This window comes from Phocoena sinus, chromosome 15 (genome assembly GCF_008692025.1).
Source record: "Phocoena sinus isolate mPhoSin1 chromosome 15, mPhoSin1.pri, whole genome shotgun sequence".
Taxonomy (NCBI): domain Eukaryota; kingdom Metazoa; phylum Chordata; class Mammalia; order Artiodactyla; family Phocoenidae; genus Phocoena; species Phocoena sinus.
Window position 1 is genome coordinate 87,605,585 of NC_045777.1, and position 26,027 is coordinate 87,631,611.

General features: G+C 53.6%; 1 protein-coding gene across 1 annotated transcript in view; it reads left to right on the plus strand.

The window, feature by feature from the left end:
* Positions 1-8,626: 8,626 nt before the first annotated feature.
* Positions 8,627-26,027, plus strand: part of C15H7orf50 (chromosome 15 C7orf50 homolog) — a 98,726-nt gene continuing 81,325 nt past the window's right edge. Inside the window, exons 1-4 of the mRNA XM_032606308.1 lie at positions 8,627-8,854; positions 11,085-11,119; positions 11,220-11,345; positions 18,997-19,126. Coding sequence (XP_032462199.1) covers positions 18,998-19,126 — 129 coding nt within the window. The 5' untranslated portion in view covers positions 8,627-8,854; positions 11,085-11,119; positions 11,220-11,345; position 18,997. The remainder of the gene's footprint in view (positions 8,855-11,084; positions 11,120-11,219; positions 11,346-18,996; positions 19,127-26,027) is intronic.

Sequence of the window (26,027 nt, forward strand, 5' to 3'; positions counted from 1 at the left end):
GGGTTAAATGTGTGAAGAGCGTGTTTGCTGTTTGCCTCAGTTTCTTCTCCTTTGATTTCTCCCTCCCTGTCGTTAGGGCGTCTGGGGGCTCCCCTAAAACCCACGTTTGTAGAATTCACACACATCCCTATCTATGTGACGAGCCATCCTTAGAATGCGTTAAAAGCTAAGATCTTCTTGCGATAAATGCTACACAAATTACCTTTACAAATGGTCTTTTTCAAATCCCATGCCGACGGCAGAGCAGCTGGTTACTTTCACATTCTGGAGAGTTCTTTGTCGTTCTGAACTAAACTGAAGCTACTTGTACATTTGTGCAGACATTGCCTGGAGAAAGAGCTATTAGCAAGGTCACTGTGCCCGTCACGGTCAAGGAGAAGCTTATGGGACCCCAGGGAGAGGGAGAGCCGCCAGGCGTTGGCATACACCGTGCCCAGTTGTAAATCACTTGCTGGGTGGTGGTTGGCTGCCGTTAGCTGAGTGTTTGCTTCCTCACGTCCACCTAAGCTGTGCCACCTGCACTGCCCACCACAGACACGGGCCGGGCAGGCAGCCTGCTTCCCAGGAACCAATAGCCTTCATTCCCGCAAATGATAATCAGAAGATAGAATGGGGGGCTGCCCTGGTGGCGCAGTGGTTGAGAATCAGCCTGCCGATGCAGGAGACACGAGTTTGAGCCCTGGTCCCGGAAGTTCCCACGTGCCGCATCTACTGAAGCCCGTGCTCCTAGAGCCCAGCTCCGCAACAAGAGAAGCCACTGCAATGAGAAGCCCGCGCACCACAACAGAGACCCAACACAGCCAAAAATAATAAATAAATAAAAATAAAATAAATTTATTTAAAAAAAAGATAGAATGGAAGAGAAAAATCCAATTTACAATGGCAATAAAGATTAAATACTTGGGGGGCTTCCCTGGTGGCGCAGTGGTTGAGAATCTGCCTGCTAATGCAGGGGACATGGGTTCGAGCCCTGGTCTGGGAAGATCCCACATGCCGCGGAGCAACTAGGCCCGTGAGCCACAGCTACTGAGCCTGTGCGTCTGGAGCCCGTGCTCCGCAACAAGAGTGGCCGCGATAGTGAGAGGCCCATGCACCGCGATGAAGAGTGGCCCCTGCTTGCCACAACTAGAGAAAGCCCTCACACAGAAATGAAGACCCAACACAGCAAAAATAAATAAATAAAGAATTTCATTTCTTAACAAAAAAAAAGATTAAATACTTAGGAATAAACAAGATATATGCAAGACCTAGATGAGATAAAACTTTAAGACACTCATGAAAGACACAAAAGTAGACACAAATCAGTGGGAAAAAAGTCCTTGTTCTTAGGAAGAGTCAACCTTATAAGGTGTCTGTTTTGCCGAAATTAATTTTAAGTCTAAGATGATCCCAATAAAAATACCAACAGGCTGTTTTCTGGAACTAGACCAGTCAATACTCAAGTTTACAGGGAAAGTCAACGTGATAGGACAGCAAAGGCAGCCCTGGAAAGGGGGCCGTGAGAGCCCCTGTGGCCTCCGTGATCACGACAGTGTCCTGCTGGTGCAGGAGGCAGGAGGGAGCGCAGAGCGCAGAGCCCGGCCAGGTGCGTCAGGACAGAGTGTGTGAGAGGAGGCCTGTCTCAGAGCACTGGGGCCAACGTGGATTTTTTCAAAGTTGGTGTTGGTTCAACTGGACAGCCATTTAGAAAAAGGTAAAATTCGACATATACCTTACATCACCCACCAAAAAGGACTCATATCAGAAATCTGAATGTAAAAAATGAAACCAAGCCAGCCCTAGAAGAAAACACGGGTGGTCTCTCTGAACCTGGGTGTGGGAGGGCTTTCTCACTCAGGTTCAGAAGTCAGGTGAGGGGAAGGGAGGCCTTCACGGGATGCAGAATGCTCGCATCAGGAGATGGTGTTTGCAGTGCACATCACAGATAAAGGTGGATTTCTCTAACACGTAAAGGACTGGAACATTGAGGGGGAAGGATCAGAAGCCAGATAGAACGATGGGTGAAGGACGTGAACTGACCGGAAAGGGTGGATCCTTAAAGGGGTGTCTGACCTCACACGTGTTGGGAGATGTGAACGGAAACCGCACTGGGTTCCTGTTCCTCAGGTTAGATTAGCAAACGTGCAAAGCTGAGCGGCTCTGCTAGCCAGGCTGGGAGGCGGCAGGCACTTCCACACCCTGCTGGTGGGGATGCCAGATGGCACAGCCGTTACAGAGGAAAAGTTGGCAAAATCTGGCAAAATGAATGTCTACGTAGTGGTCCCACTTCTAGGAACCCAACCTGGTTTACCACCAGCAATCTTCAGAGGCACGTGCACTGCAGCCTGGTTTACCGTTGCAGAATTGGAGACGATCTCCACGTTTGCCCTCACGTGGACAGTGGTTAAGTGACGGTGGCAGCCCCCCCCCCCCCCCCGCCCCACGGGGCACTGTGAGGCCGTAGGAAAGGACGGAGAGGATATTGGTAAACCGACCAAGATTTCCATGATGTACTGTTGGTGTAAAGGACTGCGTAGCATGCTACTTTTTTGGGCAAGACAGAGGGGATAAATACCCAAACACCTGCTTACTTTTGCCGGGAGAAACACAGGATAAAGCAGAAACGAGTGAAACCGGGTACCTGAGTCGGAGGCGGGGGAGGGAACGATACCCTCCGGTGAGCTTTTTCTGTATTCCACAAAATCAACAAAGGCGCAGAGGGCCGGAGGCGCCTAGAACTGGGGATGAACAGAAACAGATGGACACAGGCCTCTTTCACGTGAACAACAAAACCACATTAAAGGAGGAACAGACACTTTTTATTGTAAACACATAAAACTCACCGCTCTCAACATCTTAAAGTGGGTAACTTAGCGCCATTTAGCACACTCACAATGTTGCAGCACCACCGCCACCATCTGGTTCCAGAACATTCTCAACCCCCAAAGGAGACCTTGTACCCGTTAGCCTTCGCTCCGTTCTCCGCGTCCCCCCTGCCCCCGGCGGCCACCTCCGGTCTCCTTCTCGCCTCTGCGGATTCGCCTGTTCCGGACGCCTCCTCGGGACAGGATCATACTCTGTCTGGTCCTCAGGACTGGCTTTTTTGATGGTGTCACCCGTTCCTGGTTCATCCTCGGGGTGACGCGTAGCAGCAGGTCATGCCTTCCGTGGCCCAGTAACAGCCCGTCGGGTGGATGGGGCACATCTCGTCCCTCTGTTCACCGGCTGGTGGGCGTCTGTGTGCACTCGCCCCTCCCCACGGGCACCGACGCCCTGAGGCACCGCCGAGTGGAGCAGGGCGTGGCCCGGAGCTGCTGGCTGGTGGACACAGGGTTGGAGTTGACACTGGTCCCAGTGACCTGACAGGGTCCAGGTGGTAAGTAGGGTCCTGGCCCGAGCCTGTCTCACGGTAGGTCCTGTGGCTGCACAGACCCCCTCGGGTCACCCGTCTCTAAATGCCGGCTGATGGGGGGAGTGCTTGCGTAATAGCCGACAGAAGCTTCCCGTCAGAGCTCCGGTCTGCAGAGCAAAGTCCACATGGCAGCCACTCGGATCTGCCCTCCGGCCGGGCGCGTCCGTTAGAAGTGGTACCTGGTCCTGGGTGGAGCTGAGAGGTTGGGCCCCTCAGGTACGAGTGATTTCCAGATGGGTCGTGGTGGGTGGCAGTCAGCTCTGTCAGGCGGCTAAGCGGCAGCCCCAAACCACAGCTGCCACGATTATAAGCTGTGCTATGTCTGTCCAGCCAGAGCACAGCACTGGGCGCCCGGTTTGTCCCTGTCTGCGTTCCCGTGGGAGGGGCGGAGCCCATGCTTGTGGGTCGGCTCAGGGCCATGGTAAGTCCCTGCTCCCTGTTGGGTCTAATGGACGGGGCCTCACCTTCCTCTGGTCACTGTGTTGGTGGTGTCAGGCTGGGCGGAGCTGGTGGGGCATGAGTGGCGTGAGCTGTGGATGCCCCCTGAGACGTGTGCGTCGGAGCCCCGAGCTTTGCGTCTGCCACATCACTGAGGTTTTAGGGGACTGGTGGTCTGGGGGAGTTAGAACACCCCTACAAGGCCAGGCCCCTGCTACTGCACCTTCCACCCCCTAGCTAGGAAGCCTCTCGATACCCCCATGACCTGCCCACTCTTCTGCAACCTCCTCCCTGTGAGTGGGGCTGGCTGAGGGACTTGCTAATGAACCAAATGCAGCAAAATGATGGGGTGCCCCTCTGAGGTTAGGTTACGAGACTGTGACTCCATCATCTCTGGGCCCCTCTTGCTCGCTTGCCCCGGGGGAAGCCCATGCCGTGCTCCAAGCCTCCCTGTGGGGAGGCCCACGGGGCAGGCGACTCAGGGAGGCCTCTGGCTGACGGCCAGCGAGGAGGTGACCCTCGGCCCCACGAGCTTCGAGGGGCAAATCCTCCCGGTAGCCAGGTGAGTGAGCTTGGAAATGGACTGTCCCCCAGGCCAGCCTGCCCAGGAGGCTGTAGGAAAGGATGGAGAGGATGGAAAAATCCCAGTTTTTTCCAATCACCTCTGCCCACAGACCTGGCGGCCGCCTTGACCCCACCTTTGTGGGAGCCCTTCTGGCCAAGGCACAGAGCTAAGTCGCGCCCGTATGCCCGCCCTGCGGAGACTGTGAGCTAATAAATGTTTGTAGTTTTCAGCTGCTAAATTTTGTGCAATCTTCCGTCACGAAGAAAGAGCCCTGCTGCCCGTGCTTGGCCCCTTCGGGGTGCAGGCAGCATAGACCACATGCAATATGACCACCGCCCATTTGTGGGCTGGTTTTGAGTGGGGCCCAAAGCAAGAGATCCAGTTTGTAGTACAAGTGGTCCCGCACTTGGGTCACATAACCTGGAAGATCCAATAGTGCTAGAGGCACACGCGGTGAGTGAGACCCTGGCAGGGGGCGGGGTGGTGTCCGGCACAGGCCCCCGGAGTGTGGAGCAAAGCCAGGCCTCTGCTGCAGGGGATCACACGTCAGGCTAAGAAGCTCCAAGGCTTAGTAGAGACTGAGCCCCTGACCAGGGGCGTCATGTTAGCACGTGACTGTGAGGCCCTGGGTCAGATCCATTTTACCGGCTCAACTGGTCAAGGTCGTTTTAAGACTGCATGTCCTCCAAGCGGCATGGACCCTAAACGATGAGATGCTCGCCTGAGTTGTTTTTCAGGAACTTGGAGTCAGTTGTGTCTGGTTCCAGCTGAGCTGGTTAAGAATGGATGGGAGGACCACCGACCCTCCAATGGCCATGGTCCTCTCCGTGACCTTTTGACGTCAGAGAGCTGAAAACTCCACCCTCAAGTCCGTGCACCCATTTTTGAACGTGCAGAGGCCTGTGGCTCAGCTACACCTTTGCGGAACGAGATTATCCCAGGTTTTTCCAGTCGCCTCTGCCCACGCTCCCCGCCCTTCCCAGGCCTCAGACCGCCCTGCTTCTTTATCCCATAAATACCCTGAGCCCCTTGCCTTCGGGGAGGTGGAGCTGAGGCTTGTTCTCCCATCTCCTTGCTTGGCTGATTTCCTGCAAACCGCAGCATCTCAGCGTTTTGGCTTGCTGTGCTTTGGGCAAAATGAACCTGGTCCAGTAGTAACTGGGGCGGTGTGCCTTCGGATCCATGAAGCCACGTTGGGTGGGTGGGTCAGCAATCCAGTGCATGCTGACAGTGGTGGTTTTTCTTGGTTTTCTATCACATTGTCTCCTTGTGTACATAGCTATTTTCTCCTGAGCACGGGTCATGCTACATGAGCAATTATAATTTGGGGTATAGGACATTATGGTCTAATACAAAGACTTTAACTTTTCTTCTTTCAGCAGGCTAGAGGCACCGACAGTAAACCCTGAATCACTTAAATACAGTTTCAGAAATTGAAATGAATTCAGAATGGATTTTATGAAGTTCCTGCAAGGGCTGGTCTCTGTTCATATTCACACCGACATTGTAGCCTTTCAGGGTTTCGACCCAAAGATGGGACACTTACAAGGACCCTCCCCCTTGGCAGCCCTAAGCCCGCAAAGCTGACCAAATTTTGTTCAGGTTCTCAGCCTTTCAGCTGTTTCTTCCGAATTGACTGACCCTTGAGGGAAGAACGGCCCCAACTGGAAGGCTCACTTCTCTGGGCTCCTCTTTCTTCCCGTGTTATTGGCCCCATAATATTTCACTGCCAGGTTAGCACTCTGATGTCATCAATATATATGTATTTGTTACATAGTTTTTTGTTTTTTTTTTTTTTTTTTGCGGTACGCGCCTCTCACTGTTCTGGCCTCTCCCGTTGCGGAGCACAGGCTCCGGACGCGCAGGCTCAGCGGCCATGGCTCACGGGCCCAGCCGCTCCGCGGCATGTGGGATCTTCCCGGACCGCGGCACGAACCTGCGTCCCCTGCATCGGCAGGCGGACTCTCAACCACTGCGCCACCAGGGAAGCCCTGTTACATAGAGTTTTGAACATTTTTTTAAGCTGTTCTCAATGGAAGGCTGATCTGAGTCACCTCTCCCTTTTACTGAACCAAACTTGGGTCCTCTTGCCCCGGGGCGGGGGGGCAGCAAAGCCAGGCTACTGACACTGGGTTGTGGTGAAGGAAGATGCAGGACTTGTTGCAGGCACCAAGCAAGGGGGCCTGGCAGCTAATGTTTAAAAGACCTGAATTCTCCAAATTCTTTCAGGGAAAGGTTTGGTTTTTTTAAACATCTTTATTGGAGTATAATTGCTTTACAATGGTGTGTTAGTTTCTGCTTTATAACAAAGTGAGTCAGTTATACATATACATATGTTCCCATATCTCTTCCTCTTGCGTCTCCCTCCCTCCCTCCCCCCATCCCTATCCCACCCCTCTAGGTGGTCACAGAGCACCGAGCTGATCTCCCTGTGCTGTGCAGCTGCTTCCCACTAGCTATTTTACGTTTGGTAGTGTATGTATGTCCATGCCACTCTCTCACTTCGTCCCAGCTTACCCTTCCCCCTCCCCATATCCTCAAGTCCATTCTGTAGTAGGTCTGTGTCTTTATTCCCATCCTGCCCCTAGGTTCTTCCTGACTTTTTTTTTTTCCCTTAGATTCCATATATATGTGTCAGCATACGGTATTTGTTTTTCTCTTTCTGACTTACTTCGCTCTGTATGACAGACTCTAGGCCCATCGACCTCACTACAAATCAGGGAAAGGTTTTTAAAAACAGGGTGAGGGAGAGGGTTGTGGGGTGCATGACCAGCTCGTGGACATTCTTCTGATTGGTTGGTGGTGAGGTCATCGGGAGTCAACATCATCAGCCTTCTGGTTCCAACCGGTCTGGGCTCTACGTGCTCGCGGGCAGCATGCACTACCTTCTTCCACCTGGTGGGGTTTCAGTATCGGCAAAACAGCTCAAAGGACGTGGCTCAGAATATTATCCATAGCCCTTGAGGAGGAACCAAAGGTCCTTGACTTTAATGGCTAAACTATTATTATTTTGTCTTGCTTGACTGTTTTCCTTTCTGCCTTTTCTCACTTCTCAGATTAAACTTATTCTTCGACTAAAGCTTTTTCTACAGACAAGAGGCAGGCAGAAGACATTGGGTGAGTGGGGTCTGTTCCCTTCCAGGAAGGCTCCATAGAGTTCTGCTTGGTTACATCCCTACATTACCAGAGCTAAAAATAAAAGCAAAAGTAAACAATACAAGGTAAACATACTTATATTTTTATATTCTATATTAGTTAAGCTTAGGTATGGATGAGAACTTTCTATTTCAGTGGTCATGAAGCCAGTTGGAGCAGTTTGAAAACGGAATGGTTTTTCCTGGAGTTGGTAAAGTTGGACATGCTTACACCTGTGGCCCAGTCTCCGTACTACGTGCCTTTCAGAGACTCTCACGTATGTGCACAAGAGAAAAGCAGGGTGTCTGTTACTCGATTAGAAACAAGTTAGTTGTCCGTAGAGAGTGAAACTAGAGAATCCTGGCTCGCTGTCGTATCTCCCACCCCCAGAACCTCCCCTTGATGGCACAACCCCGTCCAGCTGTCCCCAGATTAAAAGTCCGCCGCACCGGCTCTCCCTTGCCTCCCGTTTTCGGTGTCGAGACTATAAAATATTTCTAAGAACCGAACAACGATTTAACTCGTGGTTACTTTCACCGGCGTGGCGTAGCCTCCGACCCCAGACACCCTCCGCGGTTGGGCCCGCGTCTGCCTTCATCCCCTCCCCAGGTGACCTAACCTGGGTTTACAGGTGTCTGCAGACACACCGCTGCATTGGCAAACTTGCGCGCAGGTGTAACGCTGGCCACCTCGCAACACTGCGCCCACTTTTTAAGTGACAGCAGTTATAATCTACATCCTGTTTGAGACCAATCCCCGTGGACGGACAGGCGTCGTCCGCTTTGAGTCCCGGGAACCTTGGGGAAAAACCCGCTTAGCCCGCGACCGGAGGGTTGCCTGGCAACCGGCGGCTCCCGGCGCCCAGGGGCGCCCAGCGATGACGCCACAGGCCCGCGCCCGGCCCCGCCTCACCCCCCTCGTGGCTGCCGCTCGCCATTGGCCGGCGGGGAGACGGAGGCGGGCCCCGGCCAATAGGCGGTGCCGCTCCGGTGGGCGGGACCGCGTTACCTGGGCGCCGCGTCTGCCGGAAGCCGGCGTCTGCAGCCACGCGCAGGTAGGCGAGGGCGGCGGGTCGGCGGTGCAGTGCTTGGGTACGAGGCCTGCCGGGCAACCGGGGTGCGCGCGGGGGGCTTGGCTGTCCTCCCGTCGGCGGCCTGAGGAGGACGCAGGGCCCCGAGCGCCGGCCGCGCCGGAACTCCCCACAGCCCCATGGGTGCCTCCCGCGTGTCCGCGCCACCGGCAGCCCCGAGCCAGTGAGCTCGCCTGGGGTTGGGGGGAGTGGTGCTGATGAGGAAAGGAGATGTTGCTCAGCGTGGAGGAGAGAGGTGAAGCGGGGCGGGGCTCCGGCCGGGGGAGGGGAGGAGAGCCCTGGGGGAGGGTCCCAGAACCGGTGGGACCTAACCCGGCTTAGGTATTTCACGAGCCCTTCAGGATGCTGAGTCGGAAAATGGCCTGGAGGGGCTAGGGGCGGGGCGGAGGCCAGAGACCAGTTGGAGACTTTCGAATGATCCAGGTGGGAGACGTGGTTGGACCAGGATGCTCGCGGTAGGGGCAGTGAAGGTCCACGTCTGGATGTACTTTGGGGGTGGGGCCACCGGGGTTTACTGTGGGATGGACGGGTGTTTGAGAAAGAGCAGTTGTGGGTGACACTACGGTTTTTAACTTGAGCTGAAATACGCATTTCACCAGCTGGTCTTTTATTGAGGGGACAGACCCTGCAGGAAGATCAGGTTTGTGGAGGATGCTGGGGAGTGTGGACTTGACACGGTTTAGTTTGAGACGATGTGTGTGTAGGTGACACACATGAGTTGACAGTGTAGTTGTGCAGTTCAGGGAGAAATGGGGACGTCATCAGCCTGTGGTTGGTGTTCAAAGCCACACGACTAGGTGAGATCTCGGAGGAGTGCTGAGCTCAGGGCCCTTCTGTGTCCAGGGGGCGGGGAGGTGAAGAGGTGGGAGGAAAGCGGGAGAGCGTGGTGTGTCTGGGAAGCGGAGCGGAAAGGGCAGAGTCAAGAGGAGGGACCAGCTGTGGCAGATGCTGCTGGGAGGTCAGTTATGTCCAGTCAGTGATGAACAGAGATGAGCAGAGCCGGACTGGAGGTGGTGTAAGTGGTGAGGTCGCATTTTAATCAGGGGTAACTACTGCAGCAGGGGCCTTGGACTTGTGCAGGGGAGAGGGCGTTTTAAAGGGAGGGTGAGGGAGTGGCAGGGGGTGGGGGTGGCACTCTGTAGAGTTGGGAACTGGATAATTACAGTGAGCAGAAGGGGGTCGGTGGTGGTGTGAAACCCTTCGGGGCTTGCTGACCTGAGGGGGCGGTGCTTCGGGAAGTTAGGCTCCTGCCCTCCCACAGGGGTGGGGCTGAGGATGGGGCTCTGTCTTCAGGTGTTGGCTGGATCCTCTTGGTAGCCTTGAGTTTTCTCAGGCAGGAGCTTTTTAGGGGGGCTAGAGTCACTGTAAAGATGTGGCCTTGAGCTGCTAGAAACTTCAAGTCTGTACAGGCCCAGGTTGAGGCCTGCTGAAGGAGGGCTTAGAGGGGCCCCGGCCAGGCTGTGATCAGAGAGTCTGGCGTTAGCAGACGGGTGTCCTTGGTGGTCGTTGGTGGTCTCAGTAAGAACCATCTGGCCAAGTCAGATGGCAGCCTAATGGGAGAGTGGCTGGAAAGGAGGTAGGGACCGTGCCAGTGGACAGCTCCTGAGGGTTTTTGTGCAGAAAGCACCAGAAACGGGGTGGAGAGCACGTGGAGTCAGGGTTTTTAGATGTGGGACCTTGTAGTTGACTCTGTAGAAGGACAGCTGATGGGGAAGGGGAATTGCTTAGAGCCATGCGTGCCCCTGGGACCAGAGCGCGGCAGAGGCTCGGCCCTGCTCGGAGCAGGCACAGTTCTGCAGTGTCGCACGAGGGAACGGTGGGAGGGTCTGAGGGGAGCTTCTGGAAGCTCAGTGATCAGGAATGAACGGAGGAGGCGAGGATGTGTTGGAGGTCTGAGAGCTTGAGAGGCAAGAGGAAGAGCTGGTCGTCTGGGCGAGTGGCCGGAGTCGGGCCACGGGGCTTGTTGGGCACCCCTCGAGGCTGGGGCTGTGCCATGTACAGTGAGACCAACCGTGTGGCCCTGGGGACTTCCCGGCCAGGCAGGAACCAGAGCTAGAGTTGGGGCTTTGCCAGGAGAGGGGCTGAGAGTGTTTGTAAAGGCACGATTGTAATGATGGGCTGTGGAAATGAAGTTGTGGGAACGGGAACATGAGAGGTGACGGGCATTGAAATGTGTAGGGTCGGTGGACTGTGGGTCCTGGTGAGGCTGGAGGATCGCGCCCCAGGGCACCGAGGGGGGCCAGCTGGCAAGATGGGAGGTGGGCTCAGTGAGTGGGATGCTTGGTGTTAGGGGTTTAGGCCACAGGAGCGAGGGTGTGGGGTCAGGTAGCAGAAGAGCAGAAGCTGGAGGCCGTTCATCCGAGTGGGAACTTTGAATAGTCCTGGGTCAGGGTGGACAGGAGCATGACCGTGTCCTGGGCGCCCGAGCTGGGGCTCCAGGCACTGATTCCTGTGGATTCCTTCAGGGGGCCTTCCCTGGACCTGCCGGCTCACATCAGAGGTGACTCAGATGCACCGGGTGAGAGGGGATGTTAGGGGCTACAAGTGATACTTTCAGATTTTAAAAAAGATGTTTTCCCTGAGGCTGATTTATGTTTTAGGTCCTGTGGAGCCCGGGCAGCCTCAGCCTGTGGGTGCTCACTTGTCCTAATCAGTGACTCCAGCCCAGCCCAGCGCCTTGCTGTCTTCCTCCTGTTGGTCAGACCTGGGTTAGCAGCTTTCTGCTGGTGAGGTTATTTTGCTTCACTGAACACTTCTGAACTGATATCTTAAAATGGCTTTTCTTTTTTTTTTTTTTTTTTTTTTTTTTTGGCCGTGCCACGTGGCTTGCGGGATCTTAGTTCCCTGACCAGGGATTGAACCTGCGCTCTTGGCAGTAAGAGCGCGGAGTCCTAACCACTGGACCACCAAGGAATTCCCCAAAATGTCTTTTATTGTAGAAATTGCTGGAAAGTATAAAGGAAAAAAAGAACACTTATAATTCTACACCCTAAAATGTTGATGTTTAACGTATTACCTTCTAGTTTTCTCCTTTGTGCATATCTGCATATAATTGTTCTTAAAGACGAGGGTCGTGTTGCACGTACACAGGTTTATAGTCCATCCTTCCACTTTACGTTGTGTCGTGAGCACCCACTCGAGTGATGGAACAGTTGAGATCACAGTTGTTGCTGGGTGTATGGGCCCGTCCCCCGGCACGAAGGAGTCAGCCGTTCCTCAGCCTGCTGCTGGGCAATTACAGTGTTTTCCACTTTTTAATATTAGAGGTAGTATCATCCTTTATATCATGTCATTATCATCCTTACATAAATCTCTGTCTGTGATTATTTCATTAGGGTGAGTTCCTTGACATGGAACCACTGGGCCAAAGCACTTGATGAAATGTTATCAAATTACCTTGAGAACGGCTGTACCGATTCTTTCTCCATCAGCGGGGCACGATCATGTCCTCTTCATCATCCTCTGGCTAACGCTGAATAATGTAATTTTTCAAAATCTGTGTAAAAGACACTGGATCTGTCAGATTAACTAAGTGATGTGTGCATATGGCTAAGAAACTCAGTGGTCCTGGAACTTACCAGAAACCAGCAGGCAGACTGCTCCTCAGAGGCGAGCACAGTTTCGTCTTTCCACTGTTTCTACTGGAATTACTTCCATATTTCTGAATAATAGGCAAATTGGGTGACTTTTTTTGATTTACCAGTTTTAGGCCCAATCTGTTGATTTGCCCTGAGACGTGTGCCTCCGTGACCTCACCTGTGTGCCCGCCTCGTCAGCCACAAGAAGCACACGAGCTAACACGTGGAAAGCACCAGGAACAGGGCCTGGCACACGGGAAGCTCTCGGTCAAGGCCAGTTTTAGTGATGGTTAGGATGCCGACCAGCTCTAATTCCTGCCCCCTAGGTCCTCCTGACCACCAGGTACAGGGAAATCTTAAGTTGGTGTTGCTCATAGAAGTTAACCTGAGTCACTGGGATTTTTGCAGAAAGGCCGGTAAGGAAAGAAAACACAATAAAGGTCTCGATGCTGTGACACAGCAACGCCAGGGCACCCATGACGGCCAGTGGACAGAGTGAGGGCGGGGAGGTCCCAACAGGCCGGGGGATGCAAGGAACGCCTTTGACGGCATATGTACATTCGCTGAAACGGTGGTGGTAGGAAACTGTACTTTTCCCTGTTTATTTTTACAAACAGTATTGGGGCGTTATGTGTTTTAATTTACAGCAAATAATTTGGGATTAGAGGTTTTTTTTTTTTTTTTTTTTTTTTTTTAGTGGTACGCGGGCCTCTCACTGTTGTGGCCCATTGCAGAGCACAGTCTCCGGACGCGCAGGCTCAGTGGCCATGGCTCACGGGCCCAGCCACTCCACGGCACGTGGGATCTTCCCGGACCGGGGCACGAACCCGCGTCCCCTACATCGGCAGGTGGACTCTCAACCACTGTGCCACTAAGGAAGCCCTAGAGGGGTTTTTTAAAAGTATATTCACAGGGTGTGCAACCATTACCACAAGCTAATTTTAGAACATGTTTCTTTTCCCAGAAGAAACCTGGTACCAACCAGTCACTGCCACTCCTCCCCTTGCCCAGCCCTAAGCAAACACTGATCTGCTTCTGCCTCTGTAATTTGCTTATGCTGAACATTTCATATAAATGGAATTATACAGTCTGTAATATTTTGTGACTGGCTTCTCTCTCTTAGCATGTTTTCAAAACGGTTCATCCATGTTGTAGCAGGTGTCAGTGCTTCCTTGCTTTTTGGCTGAATAATCTGTTTTGTGGATAGAATTCAGTTGTTTATCAGTTGATAGACATTTAGGCTGTTTCCCCCTGATGGATATTATGACTTACACTGCTGGGAACAGCCAAGTTCAGAGTTTATGTGGGTCTGTTCATTTCACTGATTATTTACATCTATAGGTAGTACTGCGTCACGTAACTGTTCGACTTCTTTTTTTAAAAAATATTTACTTATTTATTTGGTTGTGCTGGGTCTTAGTTGTGGCAGGTGGGCTCCTTAGTTGTGGCATGCAAATTCTTAGTTGCATCATGCACGTGGGATCTAGTTCTCTGACCAGGGATTGAACCCAGGCCCCCTGCATTGGGAGCGTGGAATGTTATCCACGGCGCCACCAGGGAAGTCCCAACTGTTTGACCTTTTGAGGAACTGCCAGACTGTTCTGCAAAGTGGCCACACCATATTCTGTCCCGCCCGCAGTGATGAGCGCTCCAATTCCTCCACATTTTCACCAACGTTCCCTATTATGTGTCTGATTTCAGCCATCCTCGTGTGTGTGAAGTGTGTCGTTTGACTTGCGTTTCCCTAATGAGGACCAATGTTGAGCTCCTTCATGGCTTCCTGGCCATTTGTATCTCTTCTTTGCGGAATTGTCTGTTCAAGTCCTTTGTCCATTTTTTGTAAATTTTTTATTTATTTTTAAAGATTTTTAAATTTTTATTTATTTTTGGCTGTGTCGGGTCTTTAGTCGTGGCACATGGGATCTTCCTTGAGGCATGTGGGATCTTTTCTTGCAGCATGTGGGCTCTTCACTGCGGTGCATGGGCTTCTCTCTAGTTGTGGTGCTCTGGCTTCTCTCTAGTTGTGGCATGCAGGTTTTCTCTCTCTAGTTGTGGCACGCAGGCTCTAGGGCGCGTGGGCTCTGTAGCTGTGGCACGTGGGTTCCAGAGCGCGTGGGCTCTGTACTTTACGGCACGCAGGCTCTCTAGTTGGGGCACGGGAGCTCAGTAGTTGTGGCACGCGGGCTTAGTTGCCCCACAGCATGTGGGATCTTAGTTCCCTGACCAGGGCTTGAACCCACGTCTCCTGTGTCATAAGGCAGATTCTTTGCCACTGGACCACCAGGGAAGTCCCTGTCCTTTTTTTTTTTTTTTTTTTTGCGGTACGCGGGCCTCTCACTGTTGTGGCCTCTCCCGCTGCGGAGCACAGGCTCTGGACGCGCAGGCTCAGCGGCCATGGCTCACGGGCTCAGCCGCTTCGCGGCATGTGGGATCTTCCCGGACCGGGGCACGAACCCGTGTCCCCTGCATCGGCAGGCGGACGCTCAACCACTGCGCCACCAGGGAAGCCCCATCCCCTGTCCATTTTTAAAGTGAGTTGTTGGCCTTTTTTGTTGAGTTATGGGTTCCTCATACATTCTAGATACAAGTCTCATGTCAGATATGACTTGCAGACATTTTCTCCACTCCTGTTGATTGTCTTTTTACTTTCTTGCTGGCATCATTTATAGCACAAAATTTTCAATTTTCATAAATCCAATTTATCTTTTTTTCTTCTCCTTCTGTTTTTGGTGTCGTAATGAAGAAACTGTTGCCTAATCCAAGGTCATAAAGATTTACTCCTATGTTTTCTAAGAGTTTTATAGCTTTAGCTCTACATTTAGGTTTTTGCTCCATTTTGAATAATTCTTCTATGTAGTGTGAAGTAGGGGTCCAGTTTCATTCTTCTGCATGTGGATATCCAATTGTCCCAGCACCACCTGTTAAAAAGACTGTTCTTCCCCATTGAATTGTTGTGGCCCCCTTGTTGAAGACCAGCTGACCGTAAATGTAAGGAAATGTCTTTCCTACAACAAACACTCCTTGTCTCAAAGGTATGAATCACCATCTCTTGGGACTAAAAAAGAAAGCTTTTTTTTTTTTTTTTTGGTACGTGGGCCTCTCACTGTTGTGGCCTCTCCCGTTGCAGGGCACAGGCTCCAGATGCGCAGGCTCAGTGGCCATGGCTCACGGGCCCAGCCGTTCCGCGGCATGTGGGATCTTCCCGGACCAGGGCACAAACCCGTGTCCCCTGCATCAGTAGGCGGACTGTCAACCACTGCGCCACCAGGGAAGCCCAAAAGCTTTTTATAATATGGAAAAGTCTCTCCCCCCTTTTTAGCAAATAGACTTAGTGATTAAACTTTATTTATTTATTTATTTATTTATGGCTGCATTGGGTCTTCGTTGCTGCGCGCGGGCTTTCTCTAGTTGCGGCGAGCGGGGGCTACTCTTCGTTGTGGTGCATGGGCTTCTCACTGCGGTGGCTTCTCTTGCTGTGGAGCACGGGCTCTAGTTGCGTGGGCTTCAGTAGTTGTGGCACATGGGCTCAGTAGCTGTGGCTCGCGGTTCTAGAGCGCAGGCTCAGTAGTTGTGGTGCATGGGCTTAGTTGCTCCGCGGCATGTGGGATCTTCCCAGACCAGGGCTCGAACCCATGTCCCCTGCATTGGAGGGTGGGTTCTTAAGCACTGCGCCACCAGGGAAGCCCCCTGATTAAACTTTTTAACGATAACTGTCAGAATGAATGTAGATTTAACTTTTATGGTCACCGGTGTGTAAATATTTGCTAAACTTTTCTTACTGTCCAACAAGGTAATTGGCTGGCAGAGCCCTTTGTCTTTTCAAAACCCTGTGTCAACAGTCTAATTCCTTCAAGATTTCTTATTCCACTGCTAATTGAAGCTTGCAGCCTCTGGCTTGGGACACTTTCTTAAGATAAGGCCTAATTAAAGACCTTGGCACCTGGCAGTTTTCTGATGGCACAGTAGTGATATTCCTTCGGTGTGCTGTAATCAGTCATGGCCCCAGAGCGTGCAGAGGGGCCCTTCACCCTGGCTCCGTGTCCTCTCCGCCGTGGCCCTGCGATTGTCTGGCTCGGTTTGTGGTGCAGCTCGATACGCTGGTTCACCCTACGCGTTCCTTGCTCCAGACGGGAATCTTAAGGCAGTCTGGCTCTTTTTTATAGAGAATGGTATTTAGAACTCAAATCTGGGTTCTGGGCCCTTTCCGCTACGATCACCCTTTTCATAATCACCGTTTCCCATAGCCCTTTCCTTCATTCCTTTTTTTTTTTTGCCTAGCATCATTCTCATTTTCTGACATGTTTGTCTCCCCCATTAGAACGCGAGCTGCATGTGGGTGGGCACTCTGGACCGCGTGGTCCAGCCTGGAGCCGCTCCTGCGTGTGGCCAGCACTCCGCGGTGGAGACGGTGACCGACAGGTGACGAAGTGCAGGGGCCTGTGGGGTGGGGCTGCTGGTGACTTGAGCGCGCTTCCCCTCCCCCCCACGTTGATGTCATTTGTCCGTCTGTCCCTGTGGAAAGTTTTGCTTTGGGGGAAGTTAAGGTCTCATTAAGTGGTTCAGTGAGACTGATGCCTGGGTGAGAGACCGGAGGGCGGGCAGCTCTGCTCCGGACGCCCCTCCTCCCCCTGCGGACCTTGCTCCTCTGGGCGCTACCTGGCCCGGGGCCTCCTCCAGTTCTTCACACGCTGCCTCCTCTGTCTGCCTCTGGCCCCTCAGAGGCCCCTGAGCCGCCCTTCCCGTGGCTGCCAGCCTCCGGGGCGCCTGCTCACTCAACCCGGGTCTGCTTTCTCGACAGTGTTTGTCTCTGTGTGAAAGCACTGGCTCGCTCACTTAAATAGGTCTGGATCTCACACCAGAAGGAGGCTTCTCGAGATCGAGGCTCTTCCTTCCCTTGCTGTTTGCTCTGTGTTCAGCGTGCAGCAGTGCCTGGCACAGAACTGGCTCTCGATGAACACTTGTGGAGTGAATGAGTTGCATTTTCGAGCATTTGTGGATGGAGTCCAAAATGAATTCTGGTGTCAGAGGAAGAAGGTATTGGGTTTGTGTGTCCATTCCCGTGCAGACAGCCTGGGACAGCGTGTCCGAAGTGAAAACACCTGTATTATAGTGACATGAGCGTGAATATTGTGGGTGTGTGTAACATACATGTTACATGCTTGTGTCTGTATAATACATACAGTACACATGCATGCAGATGAAGCCAGTGGAGTGACTTTAGGATAAATTAAACAAAATACATGCTTGTAATTTGTTAGAATAAAAGCTGATACTAGCAGCCCTTGTAGATAGAGTTTTAAAGGGCTAGTATTAAAAAAATGAGACTGAGCTGTGGGTGTGGGGGAGTCCCTCGCAGTCCCGTCCCGAGACAGAAAGGGAGAGCTTTGGCTTATGTCCTTCAGACATTTGCCTGTAAGTACGTGCATAGCTTTCTCTGTTGTTATTTTCTTAAACAAATACAAAAGTGCGATACTACTCGTCGTGTTCTGTTCCATCCTGTACATGTAGCGCTGCCTCATTGATTTCAGTTATTGAGTGATATTCCTTTTCCAGGTTTATGCTGACTTACTCACCCCCTGCTTGACTGACGTGTGACGAGAAGCGTGCGTGCACGTGTGTGTGTGTGTGTGTGTGGCTTGTACGAGCTGGCCATGGCCTCTGTGCCAAAGCGCCTTCTACCCTGCACCTCGGGGTGCTCACGCTGTAGCTGCTGGGACTCCGAAACTTTCCTGTGTTTTCAGCTCCTTTTGGGCTCCATCCAAAGGGGGCGGGGTGGGGAGGATCCGGTCAGTTTCCCGCATCCCCCTCGGGGTGGGCCTGGGGCCCTGCGGGCGGCCTCCCCCCATCCCCAGCCCTCACGACGCCCCTCGGAGGTCCCCGCAGCCAGTGACCCTCGGGTGGAGGCCTCTCCCCCGACCCCTGCCTAGTTTCTGGTGCCCTGACCGTTTCCCTTGGCTCCCATCATCCGGCCCCACAGGGGAAGCTGGGTTTGCAGTTCATGTTCACGGGCGTTCTTCTGTCCTTGTGCGTGGAGTTCTAGATACTGCTGTGCTTGAGGAGGGAGACGTAATCAGAGCCTCTTGGACCTGTGTCGCTCCTTCAGTGCGGCCCCGGTTGGGGCTGCTTCCACAGTCCAAGGAGGCCACCCCAGACTCATCATGGCCACCTCCAGCCACAGGTGACCGAGGGCCTAGTGACTGCATGGTGGTCACTGCCAGCCGGTGTAGGGCTGCAGCATCCCTAGTTGATGGGGAAGTGAGTTACTCCGTAATAGTAGAAAATGAAAATAATCCCAGATAGTCATCAATTAGGGAATAGACAAATGCTCGCAGTTTTCACTTTTGGAAAATTTGGATACTGTCACTAAAAATGCTATTTCTTTTCCTCTTTTTTTTGGTGAAGGGGCCTGCACTGCGTGGCATGCGGGGTCTTAGTTCCCCGACCGGGGATCAAACCCGTACCCTCTGCAGTGGAAGCGTGGAGTCCCAACCACTGGACCGCCATGGAAGTCCCTTCTTTTACTCTTAAAAGCTTATGTTCATGTTGAGTTAGAAACAGAGTATATAATCTGTGTGTGATGGCAGCTATGTTAAATAAAACACTCAGAAGAAAGACAGGAAATCCACCACAATGGTTAAGTTGTCCACAGGTGATGAAACGAGAGCTGGAATTTGTAACAGTGACTGTATGTTTCCCAGACTTTCTGAAATAGCTTTGTATCTTTTATAATGCCCTCCCCTCTCTGTTAATTGAGAATTTTTATTTCCTGTGTCTTTATAGTTTACTTTCTCTGTTACAGGATGGCAAAACAGAAGAGAAAAGATAGCCAAGTGACAGAGAAGAAGAACAAAAAACTGAAGAAGGCGGCAGCAAGAGAGACGCCTCTGGCACCTGCGGCCCCGCCGGGCACTGAGGGGGCCCCAGCCGAGGTAGGTGACGTGGGCGCGCTGGCCTCGCCTTGTTTCTGGACCTGGAGGGGGACTCAGTAGTCACGTGGCAGGCGTCAGGGGGTGGACAGGCCCCCATGGACATGCCCAGTGCCTTTTAGAGGCAGTTGTAGGGCAAATAAGACTTGCAGTAAACTGTAGGTTGGAACCGCACAACTGCCGTTCTTCAGCTACCAGACCTCAGGTTGCTGTTGGTGTCCCCGGTGTGACAGGGTTTCGATGGCATGGTGGCCCGGTGGAGGCCTCTGTCGGCCTGGCCGCAGCCGGGCCTTTGAGCCCGTCAGACAAGGGAGGGCCCTTCACATGGCGCCGCGTGGGCCGTGGCCTGGGGTCTGTATTTACGAGATCACAGCTGAAAGTGGTCAAGGCCCACCACAGAAGCATGTGTCTACGTTTGAATTTGTTTGCTGTTACCTCTCAGGTTCTGAGTGTTCATACTTTTCTTCTGTATTGAGCTGACTCTGCAATTCCTAGGGTGCAGTTCCTCGTCGTCCTCGCCTTCTGTGCCACTGGAGCCCCAGTTTTGTCAGGCCTTTTTGGTTTCAATTTTAACCCTAGTGTGTAGGGTTAGGGTTAGGGTTAGGGTTAGGGTCAAAATGGCGTAAGATGTTACAAATCTTGACAAGTTATTCAACATGAAGTAAAAGTTGATGGGCGACTCACGTCATGAGGGGCGGCTTTGCTGGGCCCTGAGCGGTGGGTGAAGGTGCCGACCGTGCATGAGGCTTGCCTGGTGCGGCCTCGAGCCCGCATCCCACGTGAGCGCCCGGTGACCCTGTGCTCACCCTTGGTCCACGGGGAGGGAAGTGTCGTCGGAGCCGCGCCGCATAGCGTGTCGAGTGACTCGGGGCCATCGTCAGACTCGCCTGTGAGTATCTACCATTAATCGGCGACTAGATCAGGTCCTCGTTTGGGTCTTTCTGAAAGGATGCGATGGAAATCCCCCGACAGGATGGGTGGTGTGTGGCTGGTGGGTTTCATCACTCTTTTTCTTTTTTGGCTGCGTTGGGTCTTGGTTGCTGCGCGCGGGCTTTCTCTAGTTGCGGCGAGCAGGGGCTGCTCTGTTGCGGTGCGCGGGCTTCTCATGGCGGTCGGTGGCTTCTCTTGCTATGGAGCACGGGCTCTAGGTGCGCGGGCTTCAGTAGTTGTGGTTCACGGGCTCTAGGTGCACGGGCTTCAGTAGTTGTGGCTCACGGGCTGTAGGTGCGTGGGCTTCAGTAGTTGTGGCTCACGGGCTCTAGGTTCACGGGCTTCAGTAGATGTGGCTCGCGGGCTCAGTAGATGTGGCTCATGGGTTCTAGAGCACAGGCTCAGTAGCTGTGGCTCACGGGCTTAGTTGCTCCGCAGCCTGTGGGATCTTCCCAGACCAAGGCTCGAACCCATGTCCCCTGCACTGGCGGGTGGATTCTTAACCACTGCACTATCAGGGATGTCCCGGTTTGGTCACTCCTACGCACTAGTGTTTCCAGCTCTGCCTTTGTTTCAAGCCTGGGCCGTGCACGCTGCTGAGACTCGGGGCGCATGTACCCCCTTCATAAAGCGGAGGGGCTGGGGCAGGAGGACCTGCCCGTTGGCCAGCCCCTCCTCGACTGCAGGCCCAGCCGGGCCCTGGGGTGGATCCCAGGCCACTGTGCTGCGGGCTCCATGCAGGACTGCTGGTCCGACCCCCAGGACACCGGCTGGCTGGGCAGTTCTGTGCCAGGGGGACGCGTGACGGCACTTTTCCTCTGTGGTGGGTGGGCAGGTGCAGGGCCTGTGCCGACAGAGAGCGGCTCCACTGGGTCTGGGGTCGTCTCCCAGCTGCCACCTCCGGGTGTCGGGGAGGAAGCCAGGCCGGCACTCAGGCCCGTACCTATCCTGGGTGCCCCTTCCTCTGCCTTCTCTCCGGCTGAGAACCGCAGGTCTGGTGCCACCCGAGCCCGGGCGCCTCTCCCTGCACAGAAGGCCCGCGCTTACAGGACCCAGGTCAGCCAGCCGGGCCGCATCGCTGGCCCCCATGTCCTGCTCTCACCCGGGCTCGTAGCCAGTCCCATGTCCCCTGGGCCCCTTCTCGTCGTCGTCGCCTTCTGTGCCACTGGAGCCCCAGTTTTGTCAGGCCTTTTTGGTTTCTAGACCCTAGAGGGAAGCTGTTTTTTTAGAGCTATTCCAGTTCCCATTCGGTGGTCTGGCCCCCAGTCCCTGCAGAACCTCCAGTACATGTGAATTTCTTGGGCCTTTCCTGGACAGTTTCCTACTTTTTCTAGACTCCTCCAATTTCTTTAAAACGAGCTCCAGGTGACTCCAAGTGACAAGTCCTGGTGACGTGTAACTTTGTTCTAAATCTCTAGCTTTCTGAGTGGTCTCTGCTTGCCGGCTGCTGGCCACTGGCAGGACCCCCCAGACTGCGTGGGTTTATGATAAGTAATGGCACAGCTTCAAGGTTCTGCCTGAGATGGGTAATGATTCTGAAATTCAGGCAGTTTTTTAAAAAGTGATTTTTTTGTTGTTATTTAAGTACATGTTGATTAAAAGAAATTTGGAAAACAAAAGCAGGAAGAAGAATTTGGGTATGTTTCCTTCCAGTGTCTCTTGCTGCCTCAGTTTTTGGTTGGTTGGTTAGTAACTTGTGCACATGGTCCCCATGGGGTCTGTGCTCTGCAGCTTCGCCTTGGTCCCCAGGGGTGCTGGGGGAGCTCGGGTGGGTCCCTGCGCGGTCAGTGCTGGGCTTGGGGCTGGTGTCCGGAGGAAATGGAGACTGTGCTTCCTCGAGACCACATCCTGGTCTCTGCTCATCAAAATCCTCTTCACCCGCTCTCTCTCCGGTTCTCGGTTCTCGTGGGAAGCTGGGGAGCTGCTGTGTTAGGCCTTTTTAAAGGAGGGACCCTTCCGCCTGCAGAGGGTGGGTGGCCAGAGCCTGGAGAGAGCGTTCCGTCGCTGGGAGCCCATGGAAAAGTACTGCACCGTCCCCGCCCCAGCTCCTGCGCCAACCCCCTCAAGGAGCCCCAAGGAGCCTCTGCCCCCTCTTGGGCCATGGTGCTGTCCTCCCGGAAATGCCCGTCCAGGGACCCTCGGGTCCCTGTGCAGTCACTTCCCACAGCCCAGGCCCTGAGCCTGCGCCAGGAGGGCTGAAGGATCCTCCCGGGGGCGGGGGGGGGGGCGCTCGGCGGGGGGGGCCCATCCCTCTCCTGTCCTGTCCAGTCCCCGCTGCCCTGGTGCCCTTGTCCACAGCGTGTGACATCTGTGTGGCTGAGCCCTCCGTCCACTTCTTGCCCCTGCCGTTGACCCGAGGGGCGCGTGGGCTGGGAGAGTGGAGGAGGGGTGGCCTGTGGTGCCGCTGAGGCGGGGACAAGTCCTCCCGGCGCCGGTTCTGTGGTGCCAGCTGCTGCTCCCGGGAGGCCCTGCCCCGCGCCTGTCCTCTACCCTGTCCTGCTAGAGGGGCTTGCGAGGTGGGGGGTTCGAGGGTCTTCCCTCTTCTGAGGGTGGTGCTCGAGCACAGGGTTCTCGGAGTTGGCCCACGTCTGCCCGTCTGGTAGCTTCTTAAGCCTCCCCGTGAGCTGGGCTTAGGGCTGGGCAGATGGGGTCCGGTTCTGTCTTCATGTCCCTGGACCCCTTCCAGAGGAGGCTCCGGCTTGACAGGGTCGGGCGGACAGGTCTAGCGAGCACGGCTGTGTGGTGGGGAGGGGTCTGCAGGCCTCAGCCCCCCCACCCCACCCTCCCTGGGGAGGTACCGCCCCAGACGCAGAGCCGGACCTGGGGGGTGGGGAGACACACCAGAGCAGCGGTCACCCTTGGAGCCAGTGACTGCCGCCTTGGACAGGCACCTAGGCTGAGCTGGCTGCCTCCCGCTGCTGTAAATACACTCAGGCTGTCTGCAGATTGGGGGGGGCGGAGTGGGGGGATCTTGGGGGGTGTGAGGGGAGCTTGGGGGGAGTGGGGGGGAGCTGGGGGGAGTGGGGGAGCTGGGGGTGTGTGTGGGGAGCTGGGGGGAGTGGGGGGATCTGGGGAGGAGCTGGGGGGAGTGGGGGGGAGCTGGGGTGAGTGGGGGAGCTGGGGGGAGTGGGGGAGCTGGGAGGAGTGGGGGGAGCTGGGGGTGGAGCGGGAGGGGGAGTGGGGGGAGCCAGGGGCTGGTTAGCTCAGCTCTTGGCTCCGGGTCTCGCTGAGAAGAACCTCTCATGTCTGCAAAGCACGCTTCCGTTCACAGAAGCACTTTGACCTTGGGTTCTGGCAGCCCTGAGATGCCAGGGGCGGAGGTGTGGGTGCGCTGCCGCTTCACAGGGGAGTTGGCCCGAGAGGCCGGGTCACGGGCATGGTCCCTGGGCAGCTGGTGGAGAGGAGAGGCCCTTGCTTGGGTTTCCTGATGGTGGTCGTATAAGGACACGGGCTGAGGTGTCACTGCCCTCCCCGGCCGCCTGGCCCAGACCGTGTGGGGAGTGCGTCCGGCTCGCCCTTGGCTGTAAGCGCTGACGTCCAGGGAGGAAGAGCTCGCACGTGTTGACCAGATGGCCCTCCGTTGGTTGGAGTGACCCTCTGGAGTGGGGAGTGACGCGTACTTTTGGAGGGATGGGCGCCACTTTGTGCCTTTGGAACACGATGTGCGCCACCCCCAAGCCCCGGGCTCCCGAGGGCCCAGCGCAGCCATGTGTGTCTGTCGTGTCCTCGTGGGTCCTGCTGACACGTGACAGGGGCAGCTGGGCTGTAGGAGGCCACGCCGTGTCCTTCGTGTGGAAAGGAAGCAAAGCTCAACATGGGGCATCTTTTCTCCTTCCTTTTCAACCTGGAAAAATCAGAGGAATTACATGGGCATTAAGCCCACAAGTGCTTCAAAACCATCAGACGAGGTTGTGAACCTCATGGCCTTGAGAATTTGCTCAGCAAAATGACTTCATACCAATGGTATTTTGCCTCAAGAAATGTTTCTGGTCTGGCAGCGGACTCCTGGTCGTTAAACTAGCCGGGTGAGGGGTTGTGATCTTTACAGACAGCTCCCTGGGAGCCTGACTTGTTTTCCTTTAGCAGAAATTCCCTTGTTCCACTGTTTTCATTTCCTACTTTGTGAGCACTGAGTGCTCGGTGGTCAGCCCGTGGGAGCTGTAAGCTGTGGGCTTGCGGGGCTAAGAGGGGTTCCGAGACTGGGACTCTGAGACCAGAGAGGCTCTGTGATGCCCCGAGGCCCCGTTCCTGCCTGGGGGATCCAGCCTGCTAGCCCACCCCCTCCCGCCCCGCTCCCCGTGTCCCCCTTTCCTTTGGACTCATCACACTGCTCTCTCCATCACCTGGTCTAGACATTTGGGTTGTTGCCAGTTTGGGGCCGTTTTGAGTGTGCTGTGTACAAGGGCCTCTGTTTTCATTTTTCTTGGGTAGATTCCTAGGACTGGGAGGGATCGTATGGAAGCGTGTGTTTACCTTACAAAACTGCTAAGCTGTCCTCTAAGGAGGCTGCGCCACTGTGCACCCCGCCAGCCGCGTGGAGGGTTCTCAGTGCTGCACATGTTTGCCACCACTTGGTGTTGTCGGCCTCTCTTGTGGGTGTAGTTGTGTCTTCCTGTGTGTGTGGTTTTTCAAAACAGCTTTATTGAGGTGTAATTGACAGAGTAGACTGTATATATTTATTTATTTTTCAGTTTTATTGAGGTATAGTTGATTTACGATGTTGTATTAATTTCTGCTGTATAGCAAAGTGATTCAGTTATACATATACATTCTTTTTCATATACTTTTCCATGCTGGTTTATCCCAGGATATTGAATATAGTTCCCTGTGCTCTACAGTAGGACCTTGTTGTTTATCCGTTCTATTTATAATAGTTTGCATCTGCTCATCCCAAACTCCCACTCTATCCCTCCCCCACCTGCCCTCCCCCTTGGCAACCACAAGTCTGTTCTCTACGTCTGTGAGTCTGTTTCTGTTTTGTAGATAAGTACATTTGTGTCATATTTCAGATTCCACATAGAAGTGATATCGTATGGTATTTGTCTTTCTCTGTCTGACTTACTTCACTTAGTATGATCATCTCTAGGTCTTCATGTTGCTGCAAATGGCATTATTTCGTTCCTTTTTATGGCTGAGTAGTATTCCACTGTATATATGCACCACATCTTCTGTATCCGTTCCTCTGTCCGTGGACATTTAGGTTGTTTCCGTGTCTTGGCTATAGTGAATAGTGCTGCTGTGAACATAGGGGTCCATGAATCTTTTCGAATTAGTGTTTTTCCAGATATATGCCCAGGACTGGGATTGCTGGATCATAGGGCAGCTCTATTTTTAGTTTTTTGAGGAACCTCCATACTGTTTTCCATAGTGGCTGCACCAATTTACATGCCCGCCAACAGTGTAGGAGGGTTCCCTGTTCTCCACACCCTCTCCAGCATTTATTGTTTGTAGACTTTTTAATGATGGGCATTCTGACCGGTGTGAGGTGGTACCTCGTTGTGGTTTTGATTTGCGTTTCTCTAATAGTAGTAGTGTTGAGCATCTTTTCATGTGCCTGTCGGCCATCTGTGTGTCTTCTTGGAGAGAGGCCCATTTAGGTCTGTTTGCCTGTGTGACGCTTCTCTTGGAGACGCAGCATTTGAAATCTGATACATGATGCCTCAGGGCCCCAGAATTCATGTCCTGGCATTATAGCGTGCACTGGGTACCTTCCATCTTTTATTCTTACCAATCTGGTGGGTGAAGAGTAGAATCTGTTCTTAATTTATATTTTCCTGGTCCTTGGTGAGATGGACATTTTTCGATTAGTTATTAATCATTTGTCTTCTATGAATTTCCTCATCACATCTTTCGCTTGCTTTTCTGTTGAATTGATCACCTTTTGTAAAAAAGGACTTTTTGTGTGTCTAATACATGGACTTTCTCCCCACGTGTCTTTTGTCTCCTGAATTTGATGTTTCCGTGGGGCTTTCAG